The sequence below is a fragment of the Naumovozyma castellii genome, chromosome 1 (genome assembly GCF_000237345.1).
Source record: "Naumovozyma castellii chromosome 1, complete genome".
Taxonomy (NCBI): Eukaryota; Fungi; Ascomycota; class Saccharomycetes; order Saccharomycetales; family Saccharomycetaceae; genus Naumovozyma; species Naumovozyma castellii.
Genome location: NC_016491.1, coordinates 2,235,252 through 2,255,388, shown reverse-complemented (window position 1 = coordinate 2,255,388; position 20,137 = coordinate 2,235,252). Strand labels below are relative to the sequence as shown.

At 36.0% G+C, this 20,137-nt stretch overlaps 10 protein-coding genes across 10 annotated transcripts; 6 read left to right on the top strand and 4 right to left on the bottom strand.

The window, feature by feature from the left end:
• Positions 1 to 96: 96 nt before the first annotated feature.
• Positions 97 to 3,411, top strand: SYT1 (Arf family guanine nucleotide exchange factor SYT1; the record flags this gene model as incomplete). The annotated part of the gene is made up of 1 exon (XM_003674028.1): positions 97 to 3,411. The coding sequence occupies one exon, from the start codon at positions 97 to 99 to the stop codon at positions 3,409 to 3,411; it is 3,315 nt and encodes a 1,104-aa protein (XP_003674076.1).
• Positions 3,412 to 3,520: 109 nt separating this feature from the next.
• RDS3 (U2 snRNP complex subunit RDS3) lies at positions 3,521 to 3,847 on the bottom strand (the record flags this gene model as incomplete). Its single annotated transcript, XM_003674027.1, has 1 exon — positions 3,521 to 3,847. One exon carries the CDS (start codon positions 3,845 to 3,847, stop codon positions 3,521 to 3,523), a length of 327 nt encoding a protein of 108 aa, XP_003674075.1.
• Positions 3,848 to 4,111: 264 nt separating this feature from the next.
• On the top strand, positions 4,112 to 5,398 carry ASR1 (ubiquitin-protein ligase ASR1; the record flags this gene model as incomplete). The annotated part of the gene is made up of 1 exon (XM_003674026.1): positions 4,112 to 5,398. One exon carries the CDS (start codon positions 4,112 to 4,114, stop codon positions 5,396 to 5,398), a length of 1,287 nt encoding a protein of 428 aa, XP_003674074.1.
• Positions 5,399 to 6,615: 1,217 nt separating this feature from the next.
• On the top strand, positions 6,616 to 8,919 carry NVJ2 (Nvj2p; the record flags this gene model as incomplete). Its single annotated transcript, XM_003674025.1, has 1 exon — positions 6,616 to 8,919. One exon carries the CDS (start codon positions 6,616 to 6,618, stop codon positions 8,917 to 8,919), a length of 2,304 nt encoding a protein of 767 aa, XP_003674073.1.
• Positions 8,920 to 9,256: 337 nt separating this feature from the next.
• On the bottom strand, positions 9,257 to 11,968 carry NCAS0A11330 (uncharacterized protein; the record flags this gene model as incomplete). The annotated part of the gene is made up of 1 exon (XM_003674024.1): positions 9,257 to 11,968. The coding sequence occupies one exon, from the start codon at positions 11,966 to 11,968 to the stop codon at positions 9,257 to 9,259; it is 2,712 nt and encodes a 903-aa protein (XP_003674072.1).
• A 251-nt stretch (positions 11,969 to 12,219) lies between these two features.
• On the top strand, positions 12,220 to 13,371 carry NCAS0A11320 (uncharacterized protein; the record flags this gene model as incomplete). Its single annotated transcript, XM_003674023.1, has 1 exon — positions 12,220 to 13,371. The coding sequence occupies one exon, from the start codon at positions 12,220 to 12,222 to the stop codon at positions 13,369 to 13,371; it is 1,152 nt and encodes a 383-aa protein (XP_003674071.1).
• Positions 13,372 to 13,562: 191 nt separating this feature from the next.
• ASA1 (Asa1p) lies at positions 13,563 to 15,035 on the top strand (the record flags this gene model as incomplete). Its single annotated transcript, XM_003674022.1, has 1 exon — positions 13,563 to 15,035. The coding sequence occupies one exon, from the start codon at positions 13,563 to 13,565 to the stop codon at positions 15,033 to 15,035; it is 1,473 nt and encodes a 490-aa protein (XP_003674070.1).
• A 79-nt stretch (positions 15,036 to 15,114) lies between these two features.
• NCAS0A11300 (uncharacterized protein) lies at positions 15,115 to 16,536 on the bottom strand (the record flags this gene model as incomplete). The annotated part of the gene is made up of 1 exon (XM_003674021.1): positions 15,115 to 16,536. The coding sequence occupies one exon, from the start codon at positions 16,534 to 16,536 to the stop codon at positions 15,115 to 15,117; it is 1,422 nt and encodes a 473-aa protein (XP_003674069.1).
• A 221-nt stretch (positions 16,537 to 16,757) lies between these two features.
• On the bottom strand, positions 16,758 to 17,960 carry MDM36 (Mdm36p; the record flags this gene model as incomplete). The annotated part of the gene is made up of 1 exon (XM_003674020.1): positions 16,758 to 17,960. One exon carries the CDS (start codon positions 17,958 to 17,960, stop codon positions 16,758 to 16,760), a length of 1,203 nt encoding a protein of 400 aa, XP_003674068.1.
• A 633-nt stretch (positions 17,961 to 18,593) lies between these two features.
• NCAS0A11280 (trehalose-6-phosphate synthase) lies at positions 18,594 to 20,075 on the top strand (the record flags this gene model as incomplete). Its single annotated transcript, XM_003674019.1, has 1 exon — positions 18,594 to 20,075. The coding sequence occupies one exon, from the start codon at positions 18,594 to 18,596 to the stop codon at positions 20,073 to 20,075; it is 1,482 nt and encodes a 493-aa protein (XP_003674067.1).
• Positions 20,076 to 20,137: the final 62 nt, after the last annotated feature.

The following is a 20,137-nucleotide window of genomic DNA, read 5'->3' as shown; positions in this document are numbered from 1 at the left end:
GCAATCCGATTTCAATTCTTTTTCTCCATTCAAAGTCTGATCTACGACAGTTTAAGGAAGGTTCTTCACATATTTAAGATCCGAGTATACTTTCAGATGAATCAGTCAATTGCCTCTTTGATCAGATTGAAACTATTCCAGGATTCAACAGCAAATGAAGCGACATCATCAGGGAAGTACGAAAGGTTAGCTAGTGAAGATTCTTCAATTGCCGATGCTTCTAAGGGCCCAGATATGGGAAACAAAGAGGGTCCTAAATTGGCTAAGACAACGAGAAGGGATTCAGTCTGTTCAAATAAACAAAATTCCTCAAGAGAATACTTTGAGGACAAAAAAGGCGGCAATGAAGAGCCTTTAGCACCAGCAGATATAGAGACAAAGCTTCATGAAACAGAAAAGACTGAGCAGGTCGGTGCCACTAGGATTAAGGAGCATGGAAGATTAAGAAGAATCCGAAATAGGATGAATATTTTAGATAGAAATTTTAGGTCGGAAAACAAAGCAAACCAAGTGATTGTCTCTCCTAATGATTTAATGACGGAGATTTCATCCAATAATCATAATATTAACAATAACAGTGCGAGTGATGGCGAAACTAAAGAGGTAGAGCATGATAGGTTTCTCAAAAACTTCAGAAGGTTTACCAACAGCAGAAAAAGTTCAGCGGCCAAGACGGAGTCTATTTCAACATCCACGTCACCTAACCTGGATAAGTCAAAGACTGAGTCATCCAACAGCTTTAGACATTCCTCAGGGCCTCATGAATTTTCCTCTCCTCAGAGGAAAGAAAAGGGTACATCTCCTGTGTTACCAATTCGTTCCTCTGTTTCTATTTCATCCATGGCGACCAAACAGAAATTTCCAAATGGATCTTCTAAGGTGTCCTCAGCAGCTACAGTCATTCCTAATAGATCCATCTCCACCGGAACATCTAGCACTATTAATGATGATAACAGAAGTCACACAATAGATCAAAAACTTAGTAGACAACGGCAGAGGGGAATTGGACGGAGACGAAGCAAAACAGTCGACGCCTCTGATTATGAAAGAAAACGTGACAATAGTAGTCAATTCTCTTCAATCGCTGAAGTACATCCACTCCCTTCAACCGTACGTTCCTCGAACCAAACAAGATCACATAGTAATTCACTTTCAGGAAAAATACCTTTTTCCCCATCTCTAGGTCAAGCAGGGAGGTCTCCGAGGTCTTCGTCTGGATCTATGAACCGACCACAATTTGGAGTACCTCCCCCAATTAAACCCATTACTGCAAGGAGGAGTAGCTCGATTGTAAATGCCCTATCCAGTTTTGTTAATTTAAGATCGACCAGTGTAGGCTCATCGATGAAGCAACCGCCACTGACAACTCCGAACGTGAGGTCATTGACTGATTTACCACCTCCACCCGAATGTGATGAGGATGAAACATATACTAATTACTTGAAGAAGCTTGTACCATATGGGAAGTTCCTAGGTGTCATTTTGACAGAGAAGGATGAAAATTATAAGAAAAAATGTCTCAATTTCTATCTCTCTAATTATTTTGATTTTAGAGAAGATCCTTTAGATATTTCACTGAGGAAATTACTGATGTTTTTGGAACTCCCGAAGGAATCACAACAAATCGATAGACTACTAACAGAATTTAGCAGAGTTTACTACAGGGTACAGCGGGAGACCAACAAAAAGCGCTGTAGTTGGGTAGATGAGAATCAGGTTTATTTTGTTACCTTTTCGTTACTGATGTTACACACAGATTATTTCAATTCTAACAACAAAAACAAAATGGATAAGAATGACTTCACGCGTTTGATTCATGAAGATACCGACTCACACGGGAATAAATTACCTTTAGAAATCTTATCTTATTATTACGAAAATATTATATCGAAAGAATCTCCTAAGTTCGATTTTTCGGGACTGCTAATAGGTTTTCAAACAGATGAGGAACAACCTTCAAATTCGACATCAACATCAGTTTCGGGCTCGGATTCAGATTCGGATTCAGTTTCAAAATCATCGAGTCAAAGTATACAGATATATTCTCCCGTAGAAATGATAAGGAACAAAATACTGACTCCTTATGAGCTCCATCAGTCGGTAGTACCGCCAATACAATTATCTTCAACAACAAGACCACCATCAACTTCTATATCTTCTTATTTTTCCACACAATCATCAACTGCAAGCAGTAACCCTTCCGTACTTCAAGACGATATCGACATATACTCACACATAGCATCGAATACCATTTCTGAATGTAATATGCGTGCCGAGGTAGCAAAGTTTTGTCCCGGTAACAGGTTCCATGCAAGAAATGTAGTGAATGACTTTAATCACAAGTATGATAAATGTTTTTCAGTTCTCAAGGACGTAAAAGGTGGATACCTTCGCATTTCTAAATCCCAAACAAGTAGACTAATGACGCAAGCGATCCACATAATGAATGAATCACCTGAAGAGGATCATTATTTTTTGAAAATCATTCAGATGGGAGAAATCTATGAATTTTACACCAACAAGAAGCTAATATTTGCCAATAAAAATGAATGGAAATTTAAGTTCGGAATTCTTACCACTGCAGGAATTATACTTGTTGACAAGAAAGGAACTGATCTTGGTGAACCGGAGGTTATCGTAGACGAAAAAAGCGGTTACAGCAATTATATCTTGGACTTTAAAAGCGTTAGCAGTGCTATTCATATACCTTACAATGGAATTTTTGCTGTTAAGCGTATTAATGAATTTTGTAAAAATGGGTTTGTTGGTGTCACTGAAGATGATAACGAGGCCATTGACTTTGACGCCCTAACAGATGCTGACCAAGACAGTGTTTTATATTTGGTGGGACCTCAAGGAAAATATATATGGAAGTGTCGAAATGAATCGGAACGTGATACTTGGATTGATTCAATTAACCTTATGGCAACTTTTGATACATGTTTTTTTGAATTTGGATGCTTGACAAATACAGTGGTCTGTTCAAGAAAACTGGAAATCAAAGAGAAATATGATAAGCTTATGGAGGGCAAGATTACAAAACTAAAAAAACTAGTAGAGTTGAAGAGGATAGCAACCTTGTATGAACAGACAGTTCCGATAACTCTAAAAACAAAAATTGACATGATCCGATGGATTAAATTATTGGCCGTAAAGATGGATTGGCTGGTCTATGAAATAAAAAGAAACCAAATATATATTTCCATCATGGAAGAAATTAATGATGCTCACGAGAACATTCTTGACGATTCACCAGCGAAAGTGAGTAAAGAAACTGGAAGTATAGTAGATTCAATTGAAGAAAGTTTTTTGTTTAACGACCCAAGCCTAGATACATGTGTTCCAGAAATAGAATCTATTACTCCCAGTCAAAGCTCAGCCAACGATATTGCTGAATATCTAAATCCTTAATGCATTATTTATGATATACATACTTGAAGTATAATATTCTTTAAAAACATTTGAACATATATCGCAAGTCTATAAGATTCCAGTCAATCATGTAATTACTTTCAAGATATCACTTATTTTCGACATTTTTCTTCTCAAAATGCCGGTCTGCCCTATTACTTCCGACATTTATGATCTTTGGACAACCATCCTTATTTTTTTCCAACTTGCAACATTCCCAACAATAAAAAGCTTCATTAGATCCCAACCCCCCACATATTATACAACTCGTCCCACTCTTCCCAAAAGCACATTGCTCACATATCCTGACTTTACTCTTCGGTCTTACGTTTGAATCACAAATCGGACACTTCCCATCACATTTCTCACAAAGCAATCCCATATGCGTACCTGGTTGCTTCATGCACATGACCAAGTCAAACTGATGACGCGACATGATGACTCTCTACTTTTTAAATATCGATTTCCTGTTTTGTTGTCGTGCGGTGAAAGGCATGTGTAAAGACTTTTTTGTTAGTTTCTGCCTTTTCCGCGATGACCTCGATTTTTTGAAAAGGTCAACTTAACACCCTTTAAACGTCGATAAGGAATCCCAGTATGGTACATACCATTTTTAATGTACATATAGACTATTCACTTGGCCAGTCTATATTAACGGGACACATAAGAAGCAGTTAAATTTTATTACCAGAAAGAACTAATGAAATCAAGTGCGTTGGAAGGAGACAACATATGTCCAATTTGCTTTGATGATTTAAACGATACTGACATCCTACAGGGGAAATTAAAACCATGTAATCATAAATATCATTATGATTGTATTAGAAGGTGGCATGGATACTCTGATAATTCAGATTGTCCACTTTGTAGATGTCAGCCTAAGACTATGATTGTGTTGAGCAGAAATCACAATGGTGTAGAGACCATTGATCATACTATTAATTTCGAAATTGGAGTACTGGCTAACCTCTCAGCTCGAATGGCTGATTTAATATTGCAGCAAGAAATCGCTCAAGAAGTAGCAAGAAGTGAACGAGAGACGCGGGAGATGTATGGCTCCGAAGATGTTCGGAATAGTAGCACCTTGTATGCAGTCCGGGATGAGGAAGAGGAAGGATCGCTTTCTGGGTCAGACGCTTCTTATTATCATAGCCAAATAGAAAGTAGATCAAGATTATTCTATGCCAATGAGAACCGAGAAATCGAATGGTGGATTTGTGGACTTTGTAACGTTGATATTCATGGTATTCCTAGTGAAAGTGTACATTGCGCGGATTGCAATAGGTCATACCACCGATCCTGTTTAACGTCACTAATCATCGAGGTTGGCAATACTTCAGGACATGAAGAAGAATGTCCAGCATGTGGCTCATACTTGGGTGAACTTGTCATTGATGACTTAGATATAAGCTCTTCAACAAAGGATAGATTGGATCACTCTGGCATTCAGGGAATCGACGGGGTGTTTACTCGGACCTCTCTTTCATCATCAGAAGGTGACCAGTTTGAAAATAGCTTACTAACAAACATAAACTCTTTTACGCCTCAGTATGAGAATACAGAAGAATCAACTGATTCATTAGTAGGTGAAAATTCCAATCAAAATGTCGACACCTCACCCTGTTGTCTGGGGTCTAGAGATCGCGTAGCCTGTACTAGACTTACAGAAGCAACGCACTTGGAGAAGAAATACCAGACCACTTCGAGAGGAACAACCACTCCCCCAGAAAATGATTTTGAATCGTTAATTGAAACTAAAACTAAAATACAAGAACACGTAAGGAAGGAGTTGAAAAAATATTATCGAAATGAAACAACTGGTATTAGTATTTCTAAAGAGACATTTACAGATATCAACAGGGTCGTATCTAGAAGACTATATGCTCTTTCTGATTTTCGCTACATATCAGATATGGATTATGATAAGCTAGCGAGAGAAAATATCGTTTTGGAAATCAAATCCTTAGAAGGACCAGCCTTGGGTTGATTAGACTTTATACAATACTCTTATAATAAATACCAGTATCATGTTAAGCTAATTTCTTTTGAACCTTTGATTAGCTCTTCACTAAACTGTGACAACCCTAATAAATGTCGCATCTCTCTAGCATTTTTCACGGGAAATGAATTTTTTTTTTCAAGACTTATAAAAGCGAAAGGGAAGCACGAGTTGGACAATTGTTCTAATACAAGTTTGCTTCCTCTGTTAATGACAACGATTTAAATAAACCACCACAAATGGAAGTGTGGTCAGATTGACGTGACCAGGAGGTCGCAGAAGAGAAGAGGGTTGTATCTTCATTCAAGAATTTCTTTTACCTGTGATTAAACATTTTCCAATATACCAATTGTTCCGACTGAATAGTGGTTATAACTGCATGTCGACAACCTTTTTTCGTTAAGTTTCAGCCTTGTATGAGGTTTAAAGAATTCTCAAGATTAGCACTTTTGCATAAAGGCAATAGCATCCTCTTCTCTTTTTCAATTAATCTGAAGACCGAACCATTTTGAAAATTATATTTTTTTTTGTCTTCTCTTTAAATGATGATTATTTATCGACCGGGCGGACATATTAGTATCATCGAAGGAATAGCTGGGCATTGTTATCTTTCTTTTGTGTACAAATTTTAAAAGGAAAGGTAGCTTAGCATATTGTTTCTTTGTTGAGAATTGATGATTGGTCTCAAGATAGCTGACTTTTAAAAGACATCAGAAAATATATTAAGTCCATTAGATGATGGAGTTATCTTATATGGTTTCTTGAATCTATAAAATGGAAATTTTGCAATGATTTTGTGATGATTTTTGACTATATTCACACTGTACTAGGAATTTAAGTATTTCGATGAATACATCAACCAAAAAACTGATTTAATGACTCTGATAATTGTTGCAAATTAAAAACTTTTCTTGAAAACGAAAAATCTTTCTTGATCTTAGCAGCTTGTTCGATGATAAAGTGTCTTTACACATGCATCTTTTAGTTATTTAATTCGAATATTCAAAACTTACCCAGTCAAACCATTTCTCATACGTAACTTTGGGATAGACTATACGAATGATGAAACATAAAAGACGAGACAAGCCACATTCAATACAAATTTATATTGCTAGTTAATGCAGAACTAAAAACATTTATTAATTGAACCAGCTAATATACGCTTCGAAGGGCTACGTCTTTTCTTCCAACTTTTTACTTCTGCAATGACTAGTTTTAGGACCTTTATCTATATTTATCTCTTTGGTGGTGTCACGTTTATTCCTTTAGTAATAGTATCGTTATGGTGTTTGAACAAACGACTGGAATCTAATGAAGAAAAGGAGGATAAAGAAGATCCTCTACTTGTCCCTGATATCAATCCTGATTTTAAAGCAGGTGCATTGGAAGAGGATAAAGGTGTCAAAGTGTTCAAAAAAGGTTGGATAACCGTCACAAATCAATATTATTATCATTTCACGGAATTAGCTAATTTACAAAGCAATGATGATAATAAGACAAATGAAAATATCCTTCAAAGATCTCAATTAAAGAAAAAACAAAAATTCTACGCTGTTTTGAAGCATGGTAATTTGTTTCTGTATAGAGATGATTCACCTAAGAGTTCTATACTCCATGCCATTGCTTTAGCCGATAGTTTTGTTACCATTTGGCCGCGGGATACCACAAATGAAATGCTTGATGCTTCTTTATTCACCAAAAGGACATGTGTCGCATTGTTCAGGAATAATACTGCCTATTTCTCGAAAAAAACAAACTCTCTTCAATTCACAGTTACATCAAGTCAGGAGGAAACAGAACCATCGACAGCAACGTCAAATCAATTTTTTTTATACTTTGATAATAATACGGATAAGGAAGACTGGTATTTTCAATTAATCAATGCTTCCAAAAATATAAATATTAAGGCTAATAATAATGAACTCCCCAGCCTATCTAATATTCAACATTCAATATTAAACCCAAATATAACAGCAGATACTGCCCATTTGAGAACTCATGATATGTTATACTTGATCCAAACTCTCCATTCTACTGAGGGGCAATTAACTACAAAATGGTTCAACGCTTTGATTGGTAGATTATTTTTATCTTTACAGAGAACTGACACATTAAATAAAGCCCTTCTGGAAAAGGTACACAAAAAACTCAACAAAATCAACAAACCAGGGTTTCTGGATAATTTAGTAGTTGAAGAAATTGATGTGGGCACAAGTGCACCATTTATTACCAACCCCTCCTTAAGAGAAATATCTCCTGAAGGATTGACCAAGATAGCACTAAATCTACAATACAAGGGTAACTTATCTGTAATTATATCAACGAAAGTTAATATAAATTTAGGCTCAAGGTTTAAACCAAGGGAAGTCTCGGTGCAGCTGGCTATTAAAGTGAAAGAGATATCAGGTCCATTGATAGTCTTGATTAAACCACCTCCTTCTAATAGGATATGGTATGCCTTTGAAACCGAACCTATAATCGATTTGGAGATCGAGCCCGTAGTCAGTTCCAGTAAACTCTCCTACACCATGATTACCAATGTAATCAAGGGAAAGTTTGTTGAAGGTATCAAAGAATCACTAGTTATGCCATACATGGACGATATTGTGTTTTACTCAACCGATGATGAAGTTTATAGAGGTGGTATTTGGGAAAGTCATATTGTTTCCACCTGGAATACGGATAAACATCCTTCATCTCCGTCAGCGGGCATTTCTATAGGAAATAACGACAAGGATAATGAAGATATCCAAGACAAAGGCGTTGATGTTGATTTTGAAAGGAGAAGTTCACTTGGGAGGAAAGATTCATATGTGAGAAAATCAATGGCTTCTATGGATTCCAGTGATTCGCAATTTAAAAATCGTGCTGTTCAGAATATTAAAAACGTCCTGAAGTCAAAAACTCAAACAGGGCATGAAGAGAGTGAAGGCTCTTTGAAAAATTCTTTGGATGCTCTTCATTCTGATGAAGAAGATGATCCTATAAAACCAAAACAGTATATTAAGAGTTCGATCAAAAAATTTGGAAAGTGGTATAGCGAGAAAGTGAGTACTAATAATCTAGATTCGGATGAATCGTCATCAGCATCTAGTTTAGTTACTAAAAACGAAAAAATTACACAACCTCCAAAAATGATAAGCAATAGAAGAAGAGTTCCACCGAAACCCCCAGTTACTCCATACGAACATCAAGGAAAAGTTTCAGATGTGCCTACCAATCCTTCGATGCTGAATGGAGAGACTACGATGACAAAACCAGTACCACCACCTCGTACGGAACTTCAAACACCAACCACATCACCGAGCATGCATGCGACAGAAATGTTTGCAAGCAAAGAAAAAGATAGAAAATTATCGATGTCATCGAAATCGACTGGAGGTTATGAGTCTAATAGAATCCCATTGTCTCCAGAGTCGCCTTCATACGCGTTTGCCAAGGCATCCAATAATAGAGATTTCTCTGGCGATGTATTCAATGAAAATCTAGAAGATTCTGTTGATGAATAACCAGGATTATCTTTCGTTGGTAGTAGATCTTATAAAAATAGGTTCAAATAGTCTATCATATTTTGGACATAATATTAGGCAAAGCTAGTTATTATAATAAATCAATAATTTAGAATAGGTTCACTATGTTTCTTATTTTAACTATCCATTCAAAGACCGGGTTTCTGAGTAAAGCTAAAAGTTCCAACGTAAATTAAAATAGTCTATATCAATATCCGTAAAGAATTTAAAATAAAAAAGAATGTTTATTTAACCGTCAGGAGTATAAAATAACTGTTATTATGTAGCGTTTAATATTGGTATAGTGGGTCCTTTCCATACTACGGTTCAGTTGTCATCACCATGGATTGGCTTCAATTTCATCATTACCAGCCCAAACTGGTCTTTGAGCAGTTGCTGAAGGGGCATTTACCTCACCAAAGTAAACGTCACCTTCAGTGTTTCCATATTCATTAGCATCCTCTTCGGTTTCGCTGTGGGAAAAAGTATGAGGTTCTGTGGTATCCTGTCCTTCATTAGAAAGAGAAGAATTGTTTTCATTGTCCGTCTCTCCTTTCTCCTCTAGAGCTAACAATTCTTCAGGATAGTTTCTACGTCTCTTGACGTTATCATCATGTATCTCCCATGCATCATCTTGTACCTCAACAGGTAACAGGGGCAAGAATGAGTATGCATCTTCTCCCCTTGAGTATGTATCAGTTAGTTCAGCAACTGTTGGTAGTACCATCATAGAAACTGGTCTCTCTTCAAGGTAAACTTTTTGCTTCCCTAATGTCTTGTTTAAATGTGATAACTTTTTCCTTAGTTTGGAGTTGAATTTCTTTTCATTGACCTCGTAACTATACTTTTCGATCACCTTTAGTAACTGAGAAGGTGATAACCTAGATAATAGTTTTATCGTGGAATCTAAGGATTCTTCTGTGTCTAAAGTAGTCGCCACTTGTAACCATTGTAAAAGCTGGAATACCGGCTCTAAATGAATTTGAGATATACGATGGAAGGATTGATAATAAAACAAAGAATTTGTCATATCGTATATCGGTGATTTTGTAGGTTCCTTTTCTTTAGGATTATTTGATGAATCATTTAATGGCTTAAAGGTAGCCACATTTCTCAAAGTAGGATTTGCAAGATCTATGTCACCAACATCTTGCATTAAAGTATAAGGAAATCTTTCCCACATGAAATCATCAATTAAGAGTGGTTTAGGAACTACTAAATCGTTATTCTTAATCCATGTTTCCAATGTTGATAGATTTAACCTAATTTGAATGGCGTGTGCCCTTGACAAACATTTCTTCTTTTTATCTTTCATAATCTTGTTAAATAAACTTGTCGAAAACCAATTCATGGCCAAAGAAAGACATTGCTGTTGGAAAACCGGATGTAATTGATGCAGTGATAGAACATACGTCAAAGCACCAAATATCTGAACGATCTTCAAAGGAGATGGTTTCATTTGCTCTTCCAAAGAGGGTGGGTATAGATGTTTTAAAATTTCGGTGTCGTAAAATAAAATCTGATCATTATTTGTGCCTATACTTTTCCCATCATCTGCAACATCGCCCGTGTTTTGGTGGTCATCATCATTTGACATATTTGAATGTGTGTGTTCTAAAGAATGTTGCTTTCCTTTTTTCATTTGAAGAAGTTTCTCCTGTTGACGGTATAGCTTGGCTTGCTTTCTCTTTTTAAAAAAGTTCCAATCTCTCTTGTATAATGTTTGCTTGACATCTTGCATTGTTGTATATGCCAATAAAGTTGGTTCAATTAAATTGTTCAATCTCGAATGTATAGATGACGTTAATTCTATCATAATAGAATGCATTGAACTGACTAATTCCTGCAGAATTGAAGGATGTCTTTTGAAAAATGATTCATCTCTACACAAGTAATAATACAAAAAGGATAGAGCACCGAGCCAGTATGATTGCTTAATAATATCACCATTTGAGTACGGAGCTTCCACAGATGTTACAACCATGTCACTCTCCATTGAGATGGAAGCTAAAATTTTAGTTAGTGCCAAATGGAGTAAATTTTCAACTGTTTGTTTTGCCTTAAGTTTGTGATCTGCGTATCTAACACATTGAAAAAGTAAAGCGGCAGGATACGTCGTTAAATGTTGGAAATTATTTGGTAACGAAATCAAAAGATCTAACAATTGAGGAATGTCATAGTCGGCAAATTCCAAATATTGATATTTGACCAATTTAGAGAAGTCAAAACTTTCAAGCAATGAGTGTATTTGGCTCTGTTTTGTACTATCTCCTTCATTTTCTTCATCACCATTTCCAACAACAACATTGCTAGGTGGTGAAAATAAAAGGCTATGGTCGTAATCGTCATGTGTTGAAAGGGATAAACCTGCAACCTTCAAATCGATAGTGTTCAATCCACCTACATCATTCATCCCATGCGGTTCTGTAGTAGCACTATCTATGATTGTTGTACTACCTGTAGTTGGTTTATCAGTGCGATATTGGTACATGTTGTTTTGCTCCAAAAAGGTGTCCAAGGTGGAATCTGGAACAATAAAAGACCATGCTGTATTACCCTCTCTATTAATTTGGTCAAAATGAATTTCACTATCATAATTCAACAATTCTGTACAGCAATCAGTTCTCTCTAAAGCAAACGCCCACATTAAAGGAGAGTATCCTAGAATGTTATCGGTTAAATTTAAATCCAAACGTTGGTTGGAGGAATAATCATGCAGTAGTTCAATATATGAAGATCTATTGAATGCAATAATGTAGTGTATCAGGGCCATACCTGTGAGCGATTTATCATTAATATTTGTCACATTGGCTAGGAGCTGTTTGAAAGTGGTAAATTCTTCAGATGAATCTTCATCACATACCAGACGAACTAATTCTATCCAGTTACTATTAGAGCCATTAGAGTCAGTCGGTAGCTTACTTAAAGTTGCCTTTATCAAGCTCAATTTATCCGTCGAGTCAATGGCATTCTTAACGGCCTTTTTGCCCAAACCTAGAGCAGCTGATGAATCCATCGAGCTCCATACAGAACCTACAATACCATCCATGCTTTACTATGGGTTTGTTATGGTATTTTATGATCTTGTAGGGTTGATTCAATGTGTCGTTATATTTCAGTTCTGAGTTGTTTAAGTGATGAATTGTTCATTTCATTGTTTGTTGTTCCGTTGACAGCGACGCGATTTTCTGTACAAGTATTTGATAACAACTTGAAACTACATCAAATTATCAGAGGAATTGATTTACATTTACGCTGCGGTGGAAGATATATGTGAGAAAAGTACCTAAAGTCACTACCATGAACGGTCATGAATTTACATTTGAGGCGGCAGGTCTGTCCTCTCCTATCAAACAGCAAACTTTCTCTCAAGAGCCACAACTCACTAGTGGGAGAACCGAAATGACACAACCACGTGTCCTGAATCCATCGCCTACGGGTCTTAGACAATCGCCTTCATCACCTTCATTGGCAACATCAACTAAACTAATTGAAAATTTGCACCAACAGATTGATCAATTAACCAACACAAATATACAATTGACGTTACAATCCCAGAATCTACTGAGTAAATTAGAAAGTTATCAACAGAAGGAAATCAAGCTGGCAGAATCACAATCACTTTTAATACATGAACAAGATAATCTGGTATCTATGATAAATAGAAAAGACAGAAGGATAAACGATGTTCAGACAGAGTTCCAGGGATTACAAGCTAAATATGAAATGATTAAGATGGAAAATGATTCTAATGAAACTAAGGCTGAATCTTTTGATCAATTGAAGAAATCAAAGACAGAGGAGATGGAGAAGTTGAGGTTACAATATGATACAATGTTAGAATCCCAATTACATTATAGGGACCATTATGTTGCCGAATTGGCTTCATTATCCCAAGAAATCGAGGAATTTCAAAAGAGTAGAGGAAAAACGTTAAAGGATGCGTTATCAAAGGAATCCAAGAATATTGAGCGTTTAAGAATTTTAATGGAGAAGATAGAGAGCAACGATAAAACTGACAAGAATGAAGCCGAGGCAAAATATAAGGAAGCTATTGATAACTTGAAACTACCATCATGGCTTTCCCTTTTTTATCAGAGCAGAAATACATTATTGGCATTTGCGGGGAACAACAATTTAGAGATTTCCAAAAGCTCGGATGACTTGATCAACGATAAGACAGTGACCGAATTGGAGAATAGGTTAAAGGAAGAGCATGAAAAATTGGGAAAGCTGAAAGTATCCAACAGTAGATTGAGAAAGCCATCTCCTAATTTGGCGCAAAATATTAAGAGAAGATCGTTCTATGGTGCTGGCACGGCGTCCTCAACAAACGTGCTATTACCGGGAACCCGATCAACGTCTAGTACCCACACAAGTCCGAACCCAAATTCATACAGTGAGAGCAGACGTATTCTAAGGAACAGTAGCACCGTGAAATCAAGTATATAAGCATAGAAACATATAGAATTTTCATAATTTAATGATACCACACGTAAATTAACTGGGATTATATTTTGCTCGGTATTTATTAGGTGCAGCGCGCCTAATTACTATCAGCACATTTCACTTGGACGAAACAAAGTCGATGACAATAGACACTGAACATGTTCTTACTATAATTCAGAACTGGCAATAAATAGATGGACTCTCAACATAGCCTACCGAAGTACACGCTACGCAATCATACAGATCCTATATCTGCTTTAGCCCTCTATTATCCAGCACGGGACACAGTTGTTCCATATTTAATATCTGCAGATGCATCAGGTAAGATTGTCATATGGGATTTGATAACAAGAAGACCGGTCCATACCTTCGCCTCAGGAGTTATAAAAGCACAAGTGATATCTTTACAACTACTTTCAAATAATTTGCTTTCAGTCCTATCGAAGGATCATAAATTGAGTATATTCCATAATAAAGGTGATGAGATAAAAAGTTGGGATTTGGTCTTTCATGTCCCTGTTAATACCCTGAACTTTGCAAACTGTATTGTTTATCACTTGGATAATGAACAGTTGGGGCTAGTCTGTTGTAATACACAGGATTCGGAAGCTATTGACATATATACTTTCATTTTGAATGAACAACATTCTTTGAAAAGGCAATTTAATGCACTAAATTTTTTCGGTTCAATAAAAGAACTTATTACAGAAAGGGAGGTTAACAATAAGAAATTGAATTTTGAAAAATTAGGAATTGTGATGAAGTTCACAAGAGATTGCGAAAGTAAGGTTATTTTTATTGGAACGGAGAGTGGTTTGGTGCTGGGGTTCAAGATACACGACAACATATCGTTTTCATCTAAGATTATTAATAACAGAGACTTTAAGGAAAATAAACCAAAAAGTGGATTGAGTAAGTTGTTATCTGCAGATGATCAAATACCCAATGCACAAAGGCACTTCACCAATGTTATTGAACTTGTTTATGTTTCAGACTTACATTGTCCCAACCCTATCCTTGATTTAGAAATTAAGGATAATATTTTACTGAGCTGTTCCACCTTGAAAAAGATTGGGAGTTTCTGTCTTAAAAATATTTCAGCTCAAGATTCACAGACCAGGATGTTGGATAGCTATAAGTTTTCTACCACTGATAATAATATTACATTAATGAGGGAGAAGAATTTAAAATTATCGGATAATTCTTTCTATGAGATACCTTTTTCAAACGTAAGCCACGTCCAATCGACAAAGGACTATATATTGGCTGCTGATTGGAAAGGTGAAACTTTTGTCTTTTCCAATCAGAGAGAAATATCTACACTGACACCAACAATACTTGCTACTTTTGAGAAAAGTAGAAGTAGCATCCCTATAAATGAATCATCTAAGGGTAATTTACAAAACGTAAACAGCTCAAGTGGACCAAAGAAGGCAAATAAATCCAAAGTTAGATCCATAATAGCGCTAGACAGCACGACGAACTCACTGGATGAAACATTACATTCAAACCTTGAGCTAATGAATAAGCGAAGGAATGTGACTAAAAGCATGACACCCGGTCAGCAAAGGCGATTATTAAAATTCGCCGAAACTTCTTGGTGTATAATTGGTTACGATGACGGTTGCATTTCCCTTCATGATTTAAATGATACACGAGCATCATAACTATTCTATTGATCGTTCATTCAAATGGCATTACAAATATATAAATCTATCAATTTTACTATATATTTCATTATTTTCATTATTTCATAATCTTCCAAATACTGCTAGAACCACTGCCACCACTGCTTGTGCTCTTTTTTCGACTATGAGATTTGCTCCCACTCTTATTTCCACCATGTGTGGAATGGTGACTGTGATGCTTTGACAGTAATTTTTCCTTTTCAACAAGTTCTCTGATAAGTAAACTCAAGGCAACATCAACATTTACATCATCAGTATTGTCCACAGCAACAAATCCACAATTCCATTGGGTTGCTAAATTTCGCCCCCATTCAACCAATACAGGGCTAGCCATAGGATCATCTAAATGAGTACATACGATGATAATTGGAGGTGGTGAATTTGGAGAAGAGGGATCCATATCAATGGATCTTAATTTGTTATCAAAAGATCTCAATTTATTCAACTTTGATCTTTCTTCACTTTCGTTATAACTTTTCCAAAAATTCTTAAAATTATACACTATGGAATAAGTGTCATCTTCTTTACCCAATTCCCACCTTTTTTGATAATTTCTAAACTCGGTCCATGCATCCAAAATACAATTTCTCATAATGGTTAGCATTGTGTATCCACCATCAATTTCATGGCGACGATTCAAATACGAGTTGTCTTTCGGGTTTAATGACTCCTGATTTTCATTATAATCTGGTGGGTTGACATTGTAATTGAAAAGCTCTGGAACTGCACTATAAACAAAAATGTACGCGTCTATTTTTCCATTTAGTTCTGATGCTCCAGATGCAACCAATAACGTCGTAGTAGTTACAGGCTTTCTCGGCTCATTCGCCAGTCCTTTTAAAATTGATTTGTCCAAATTTCTAAAGAGTGAGACTTCGAGGAATGGGACGACAATATCTGGATTAAATGCAGGAGTATCGATTATATCTATCGATATTGGAGTGTATGATGGTGGCAAATAATTTTCCGGGAGCTTTACAGTGGATGATGGAATATTATTACTATTATTATTGTTATTGTTTGGTTTATTAATGGCGCTTCTTGAATTGTAATGATTAGCAGCGGCTGTTGGTTCCATGTATTGATAAAATGCATTATCAGATTTCTTTAAATCAAAATGCTTGATATGATTATTGGATCTAGTCTTATATTGGTTTTTGAGATTAGTAAAATCATTCATAAATGCTTGGAAGACTAGTGGTGATAATTGTATCTCAGGCGATATCTGTGGTGAGGAAAACAAGGGCTGTGGAGTCTGGCCACCGGGAGTCCTACTATACAATCGTTCATGGGCTTGACCATCTAACAGGGTCTTTGCTAATTTTGTATGTGGGTTAAAATCAAATAACCAATTAGTTTGGTTTCTTGTTGGATAATGAACTTCATGAACAAAATTAACTGTCAATCTGGAAATCAACGAAGTTTTGCCTGTGGATTCACCCCCGAGGACAGCAAGTCTAATAGGTCGTTGATCTGACATTGTCCCAGAATTAGTTTACCCTTTGATCAGGTAAAACCATGGAGCCGCCTTGAATGGGAATGTGTCAAGTAGTCTTTCGACCAGATTGTTTTATTCATGAAATTTCAAAAGTACATATTCGCTACCCGGATAAACTTGAAGCTTACGTAAATGAAGACAGGATAGTTAACTACTTGACTGCAATAATTAAATTGCTATGAATGTTAATTTTTTATTAATGTTTATAAGAAGCTTGTAAAATCTTTGAATAAAGAACTATTATCTAACATTTCTGTTGTATGTGTGGATGCAGAAAATGATGAGAAGGTTGATGACGCAGATGTTGATCTGGATCCGATAGTTCTATCAGATGCATCTCTATGTAATTGCAACTGAGTGTTTGATTCAGGATAAGAGTGTAATTTCTTTTTCTTATTTACAGTATGTGATGTAAGTGAAGAATTATCACAGCTCTTAATAAATTTATTCGCTACCTTTACCTCATTTTGAAGATTTTTTACATCATCAAATGCGCTTAATAATTGTGGCAGCCTATCAGTTATCTTATTGGAGGGTATTATGTTGGTAGTGCTAATGGTTAAGGGACGAGTAGTATTCAAAAATATACTTCTGGCCTTCGTGTTTTGATATGATAGTAAGGCTTTCCTTAACATTTTATTTTCCCTCCTTATCACTTTTGTTTTTAAGTTATTAAAACAAACCTCAAAATGAATAAAACACGATGTTGAATCCATTGAATCTGCGTCCATGGTTTCAGATATTCGGTTCAATTCGGCAAGTAGGTTACTGGCAAAATGTGACATGGACTCATACAAATCAACCTTAATACTTGGTTTCATTTGTTCTAATTCTAAACCATAGAGTAGTAATGTGGATATCATCGTCAATATGGATACCTTTTCTTTAAATCTTCTAATATGTTTATTCAAATAAATCCAGAGTTGTATCAGTAATGAAGTTTGATTATTCAAATTGAAATTGCACTTGTACAAAAAAGTTGTTACTAACGATAAATTTGCATATTGTTCCTGTACCTTATTCAATAACACTTGGAAAAACTGTCGACATTGCAAAATATCATCATAATGTTGATCATCAGCATTAGCTCTGTTGATCATCTCATTTCTATTCTTGACCATGATATAAAGAAACGTTTGTTTCTTGAAATTATCCGATAAGGTATCCTTCAAATGAACCATGTTCTCGAAGATTCGCAATATTTGATAGCATTGTTGCACTATTTGTCCATCCTCCACGGTCCTTATAGGTTGATTATCAATCAATGCCTTCAAATACGTCGGCTGTAGTTCCATATTCATATCTAAGGAGGATTCCTTTCCCTGAGAATGACTACTTAAGAAAAGTAAAGAAACGTTTTCATCACTATTGAAGTCATCAAGGATATTCCTATTTATTGTTGCCATATATTCATATAATTGAAATTGGCGTCTCTCTTCTTGTCTCTTTTAGGACTTTGTACGTAATTCGCCAAGTGTTCGATGTTGCAAATCACGGTATGTGGTAAGCCGATAGAATACACCAATGAGATTCGATCAAATATTAATCTGCAAGGGGGACAGAATTGGTTCTTGTCTTGTACGTAAATAAGTTATGTGAGATGCCAGCATTGTCTATTGTGGAAGAAGATGTGTTTCTTGCCTACATTGTTATTAGCTTCGATTCTGTCGTGGATTTTTCAATATTTTACTATATTGGGTAAAGCATAAATACGGAACGCCATGAAGGATAAAGCACGACATTACGCATATATGGATTATTAAACATCTTTTATGCTCCTTGTTAGTAAGGAATGAAATAGAATATAGTTCCTTCAGTAATGATTACTATTGAGAAGTGTATTAGCTCATGTGGTTATTAAGTCCGTTGGGTGAAATCGAGATCTCCGACGGTTATAACGATTTTTTTTTTGGATTCTTGTTTTTGCACGTAAAGGGGTTTGTGCTGAAGATAACGATGATGAGGATGTGATCGAGAATGTCGAAGAGAAGTAAGATTTGTCTTGACATCAAATTGAATCAATTGTTCTCATTCGGCCAATGACTACTCAAATGGTGCCCATTGATTTAAAGAAATATAAGGATGAACATTCAGGAAACATCATCGTAGTGTCTAACAGATTGCCTGTCACGATCACGAAGAACAAAACCACAGGAGACTATGAGTATTCCATGTCATCAGGTGGGTTGGTTACTGCATTACAAGGGTTGAAGAAGACCTCGACTTTCCAATGGTATGGTTGGCCAGGTTTGGAGATTCCTGATGACGAAAAGGAACAAGTGAAGAAGGACCTTTTAGAAAAGTTCAATGCAATTCCAATTTTCCTCACTGATGAAATTGCAGATTTACATTACAATGGGTTCAGTAACTCTATTCTGTGGCCATTGTTCCATTACCACCCTGGTGAAATTAATTTCGATGAAAATGCATGGATGGCATATAACGAGGCAAATAAGACGTTTGCTGATGCCATTGTTGAAAATGTTCAGGATAATGATTTAGTGTGGGTTCATGATTATCATTTAATGTTGTTACCTGAAATTTTAAGGAACGAATTCAATAAACGTAAGTTGAGAAATGTGAAGTTAGGTTGGTTCTTACATACTCCGTTCCCATCAAGTGAAATTTACAGAATTCTGCCGGTAAGACAGGAAATATTAAAGGGTGTGTTGAGTTGTAACCTAATTGGGTTTCATACATATGACTATGCCAGACATTTTTTGTCCTCTGTGCAGAGAGTATTAAATGTAAACACATTGCCTAATGGTGTGGAATATAAAGGAACTTTTGTTAATGTGGGAGCATTCCCTATTGGGATTGATGTAGATCATTTTAAGGATGGTCTCAAAAAACCACAGGTGATACAAAGAATTGAAGAATTGAAAAAGACTTTCAAAGGTTTAAAGATTATTGTTGGTGTTGATAGGCTAGATTATATTAAAGGTGTTCCGCAAAAGCTGCACGCCATGGAAGTATTTTTAACAGAACATCCAGAATGGATTGGAAAAGTGGTTCTAGTTCAAGTTGCAGTTCCAAGTCGTGGGGATGTTGAAGAATATCAGTATCTAAGATCTGTTGTTAATGAATTAGTTGGAAGAATTAATGGTCAATTCGGTACAGTAGAATTTGTTCCAATTCATTTCATGCATAAGAGTATCCCATTTGAAGAACTTATTTCTCTTTATGCAGCAAGTGACGTTTGCTTGGTGTCTTCAACAAGAGATGGGATGAATTTGGTTTCATATGAGTATATTGCCTGTCAAGAAGAGAAAAAGGGTACTTTGTTACTGAGTGAGTTTACTGGTGCCGCACAATCATTGAACGGTGCCGTCATTTTTAATCCATGGAATACTGATGAACTGTCAGAAGCAATTAACGAAGCCTTAACGTTGCCTGAGGAAAAAAGAGATGCAAATTGGGAAAAATTGAACAAATATATCAGTAAATATACGTCTTCCTTCTGGGGTGAGAATTTTGTTCATGAACTTAGAAACACTACTTTTTCAACGAGCCAAGAATAATTGTAATTACCATCTGAATAACGATGGGTAGTTTATTTTGTTTATCTAAGTAACATAAAGTA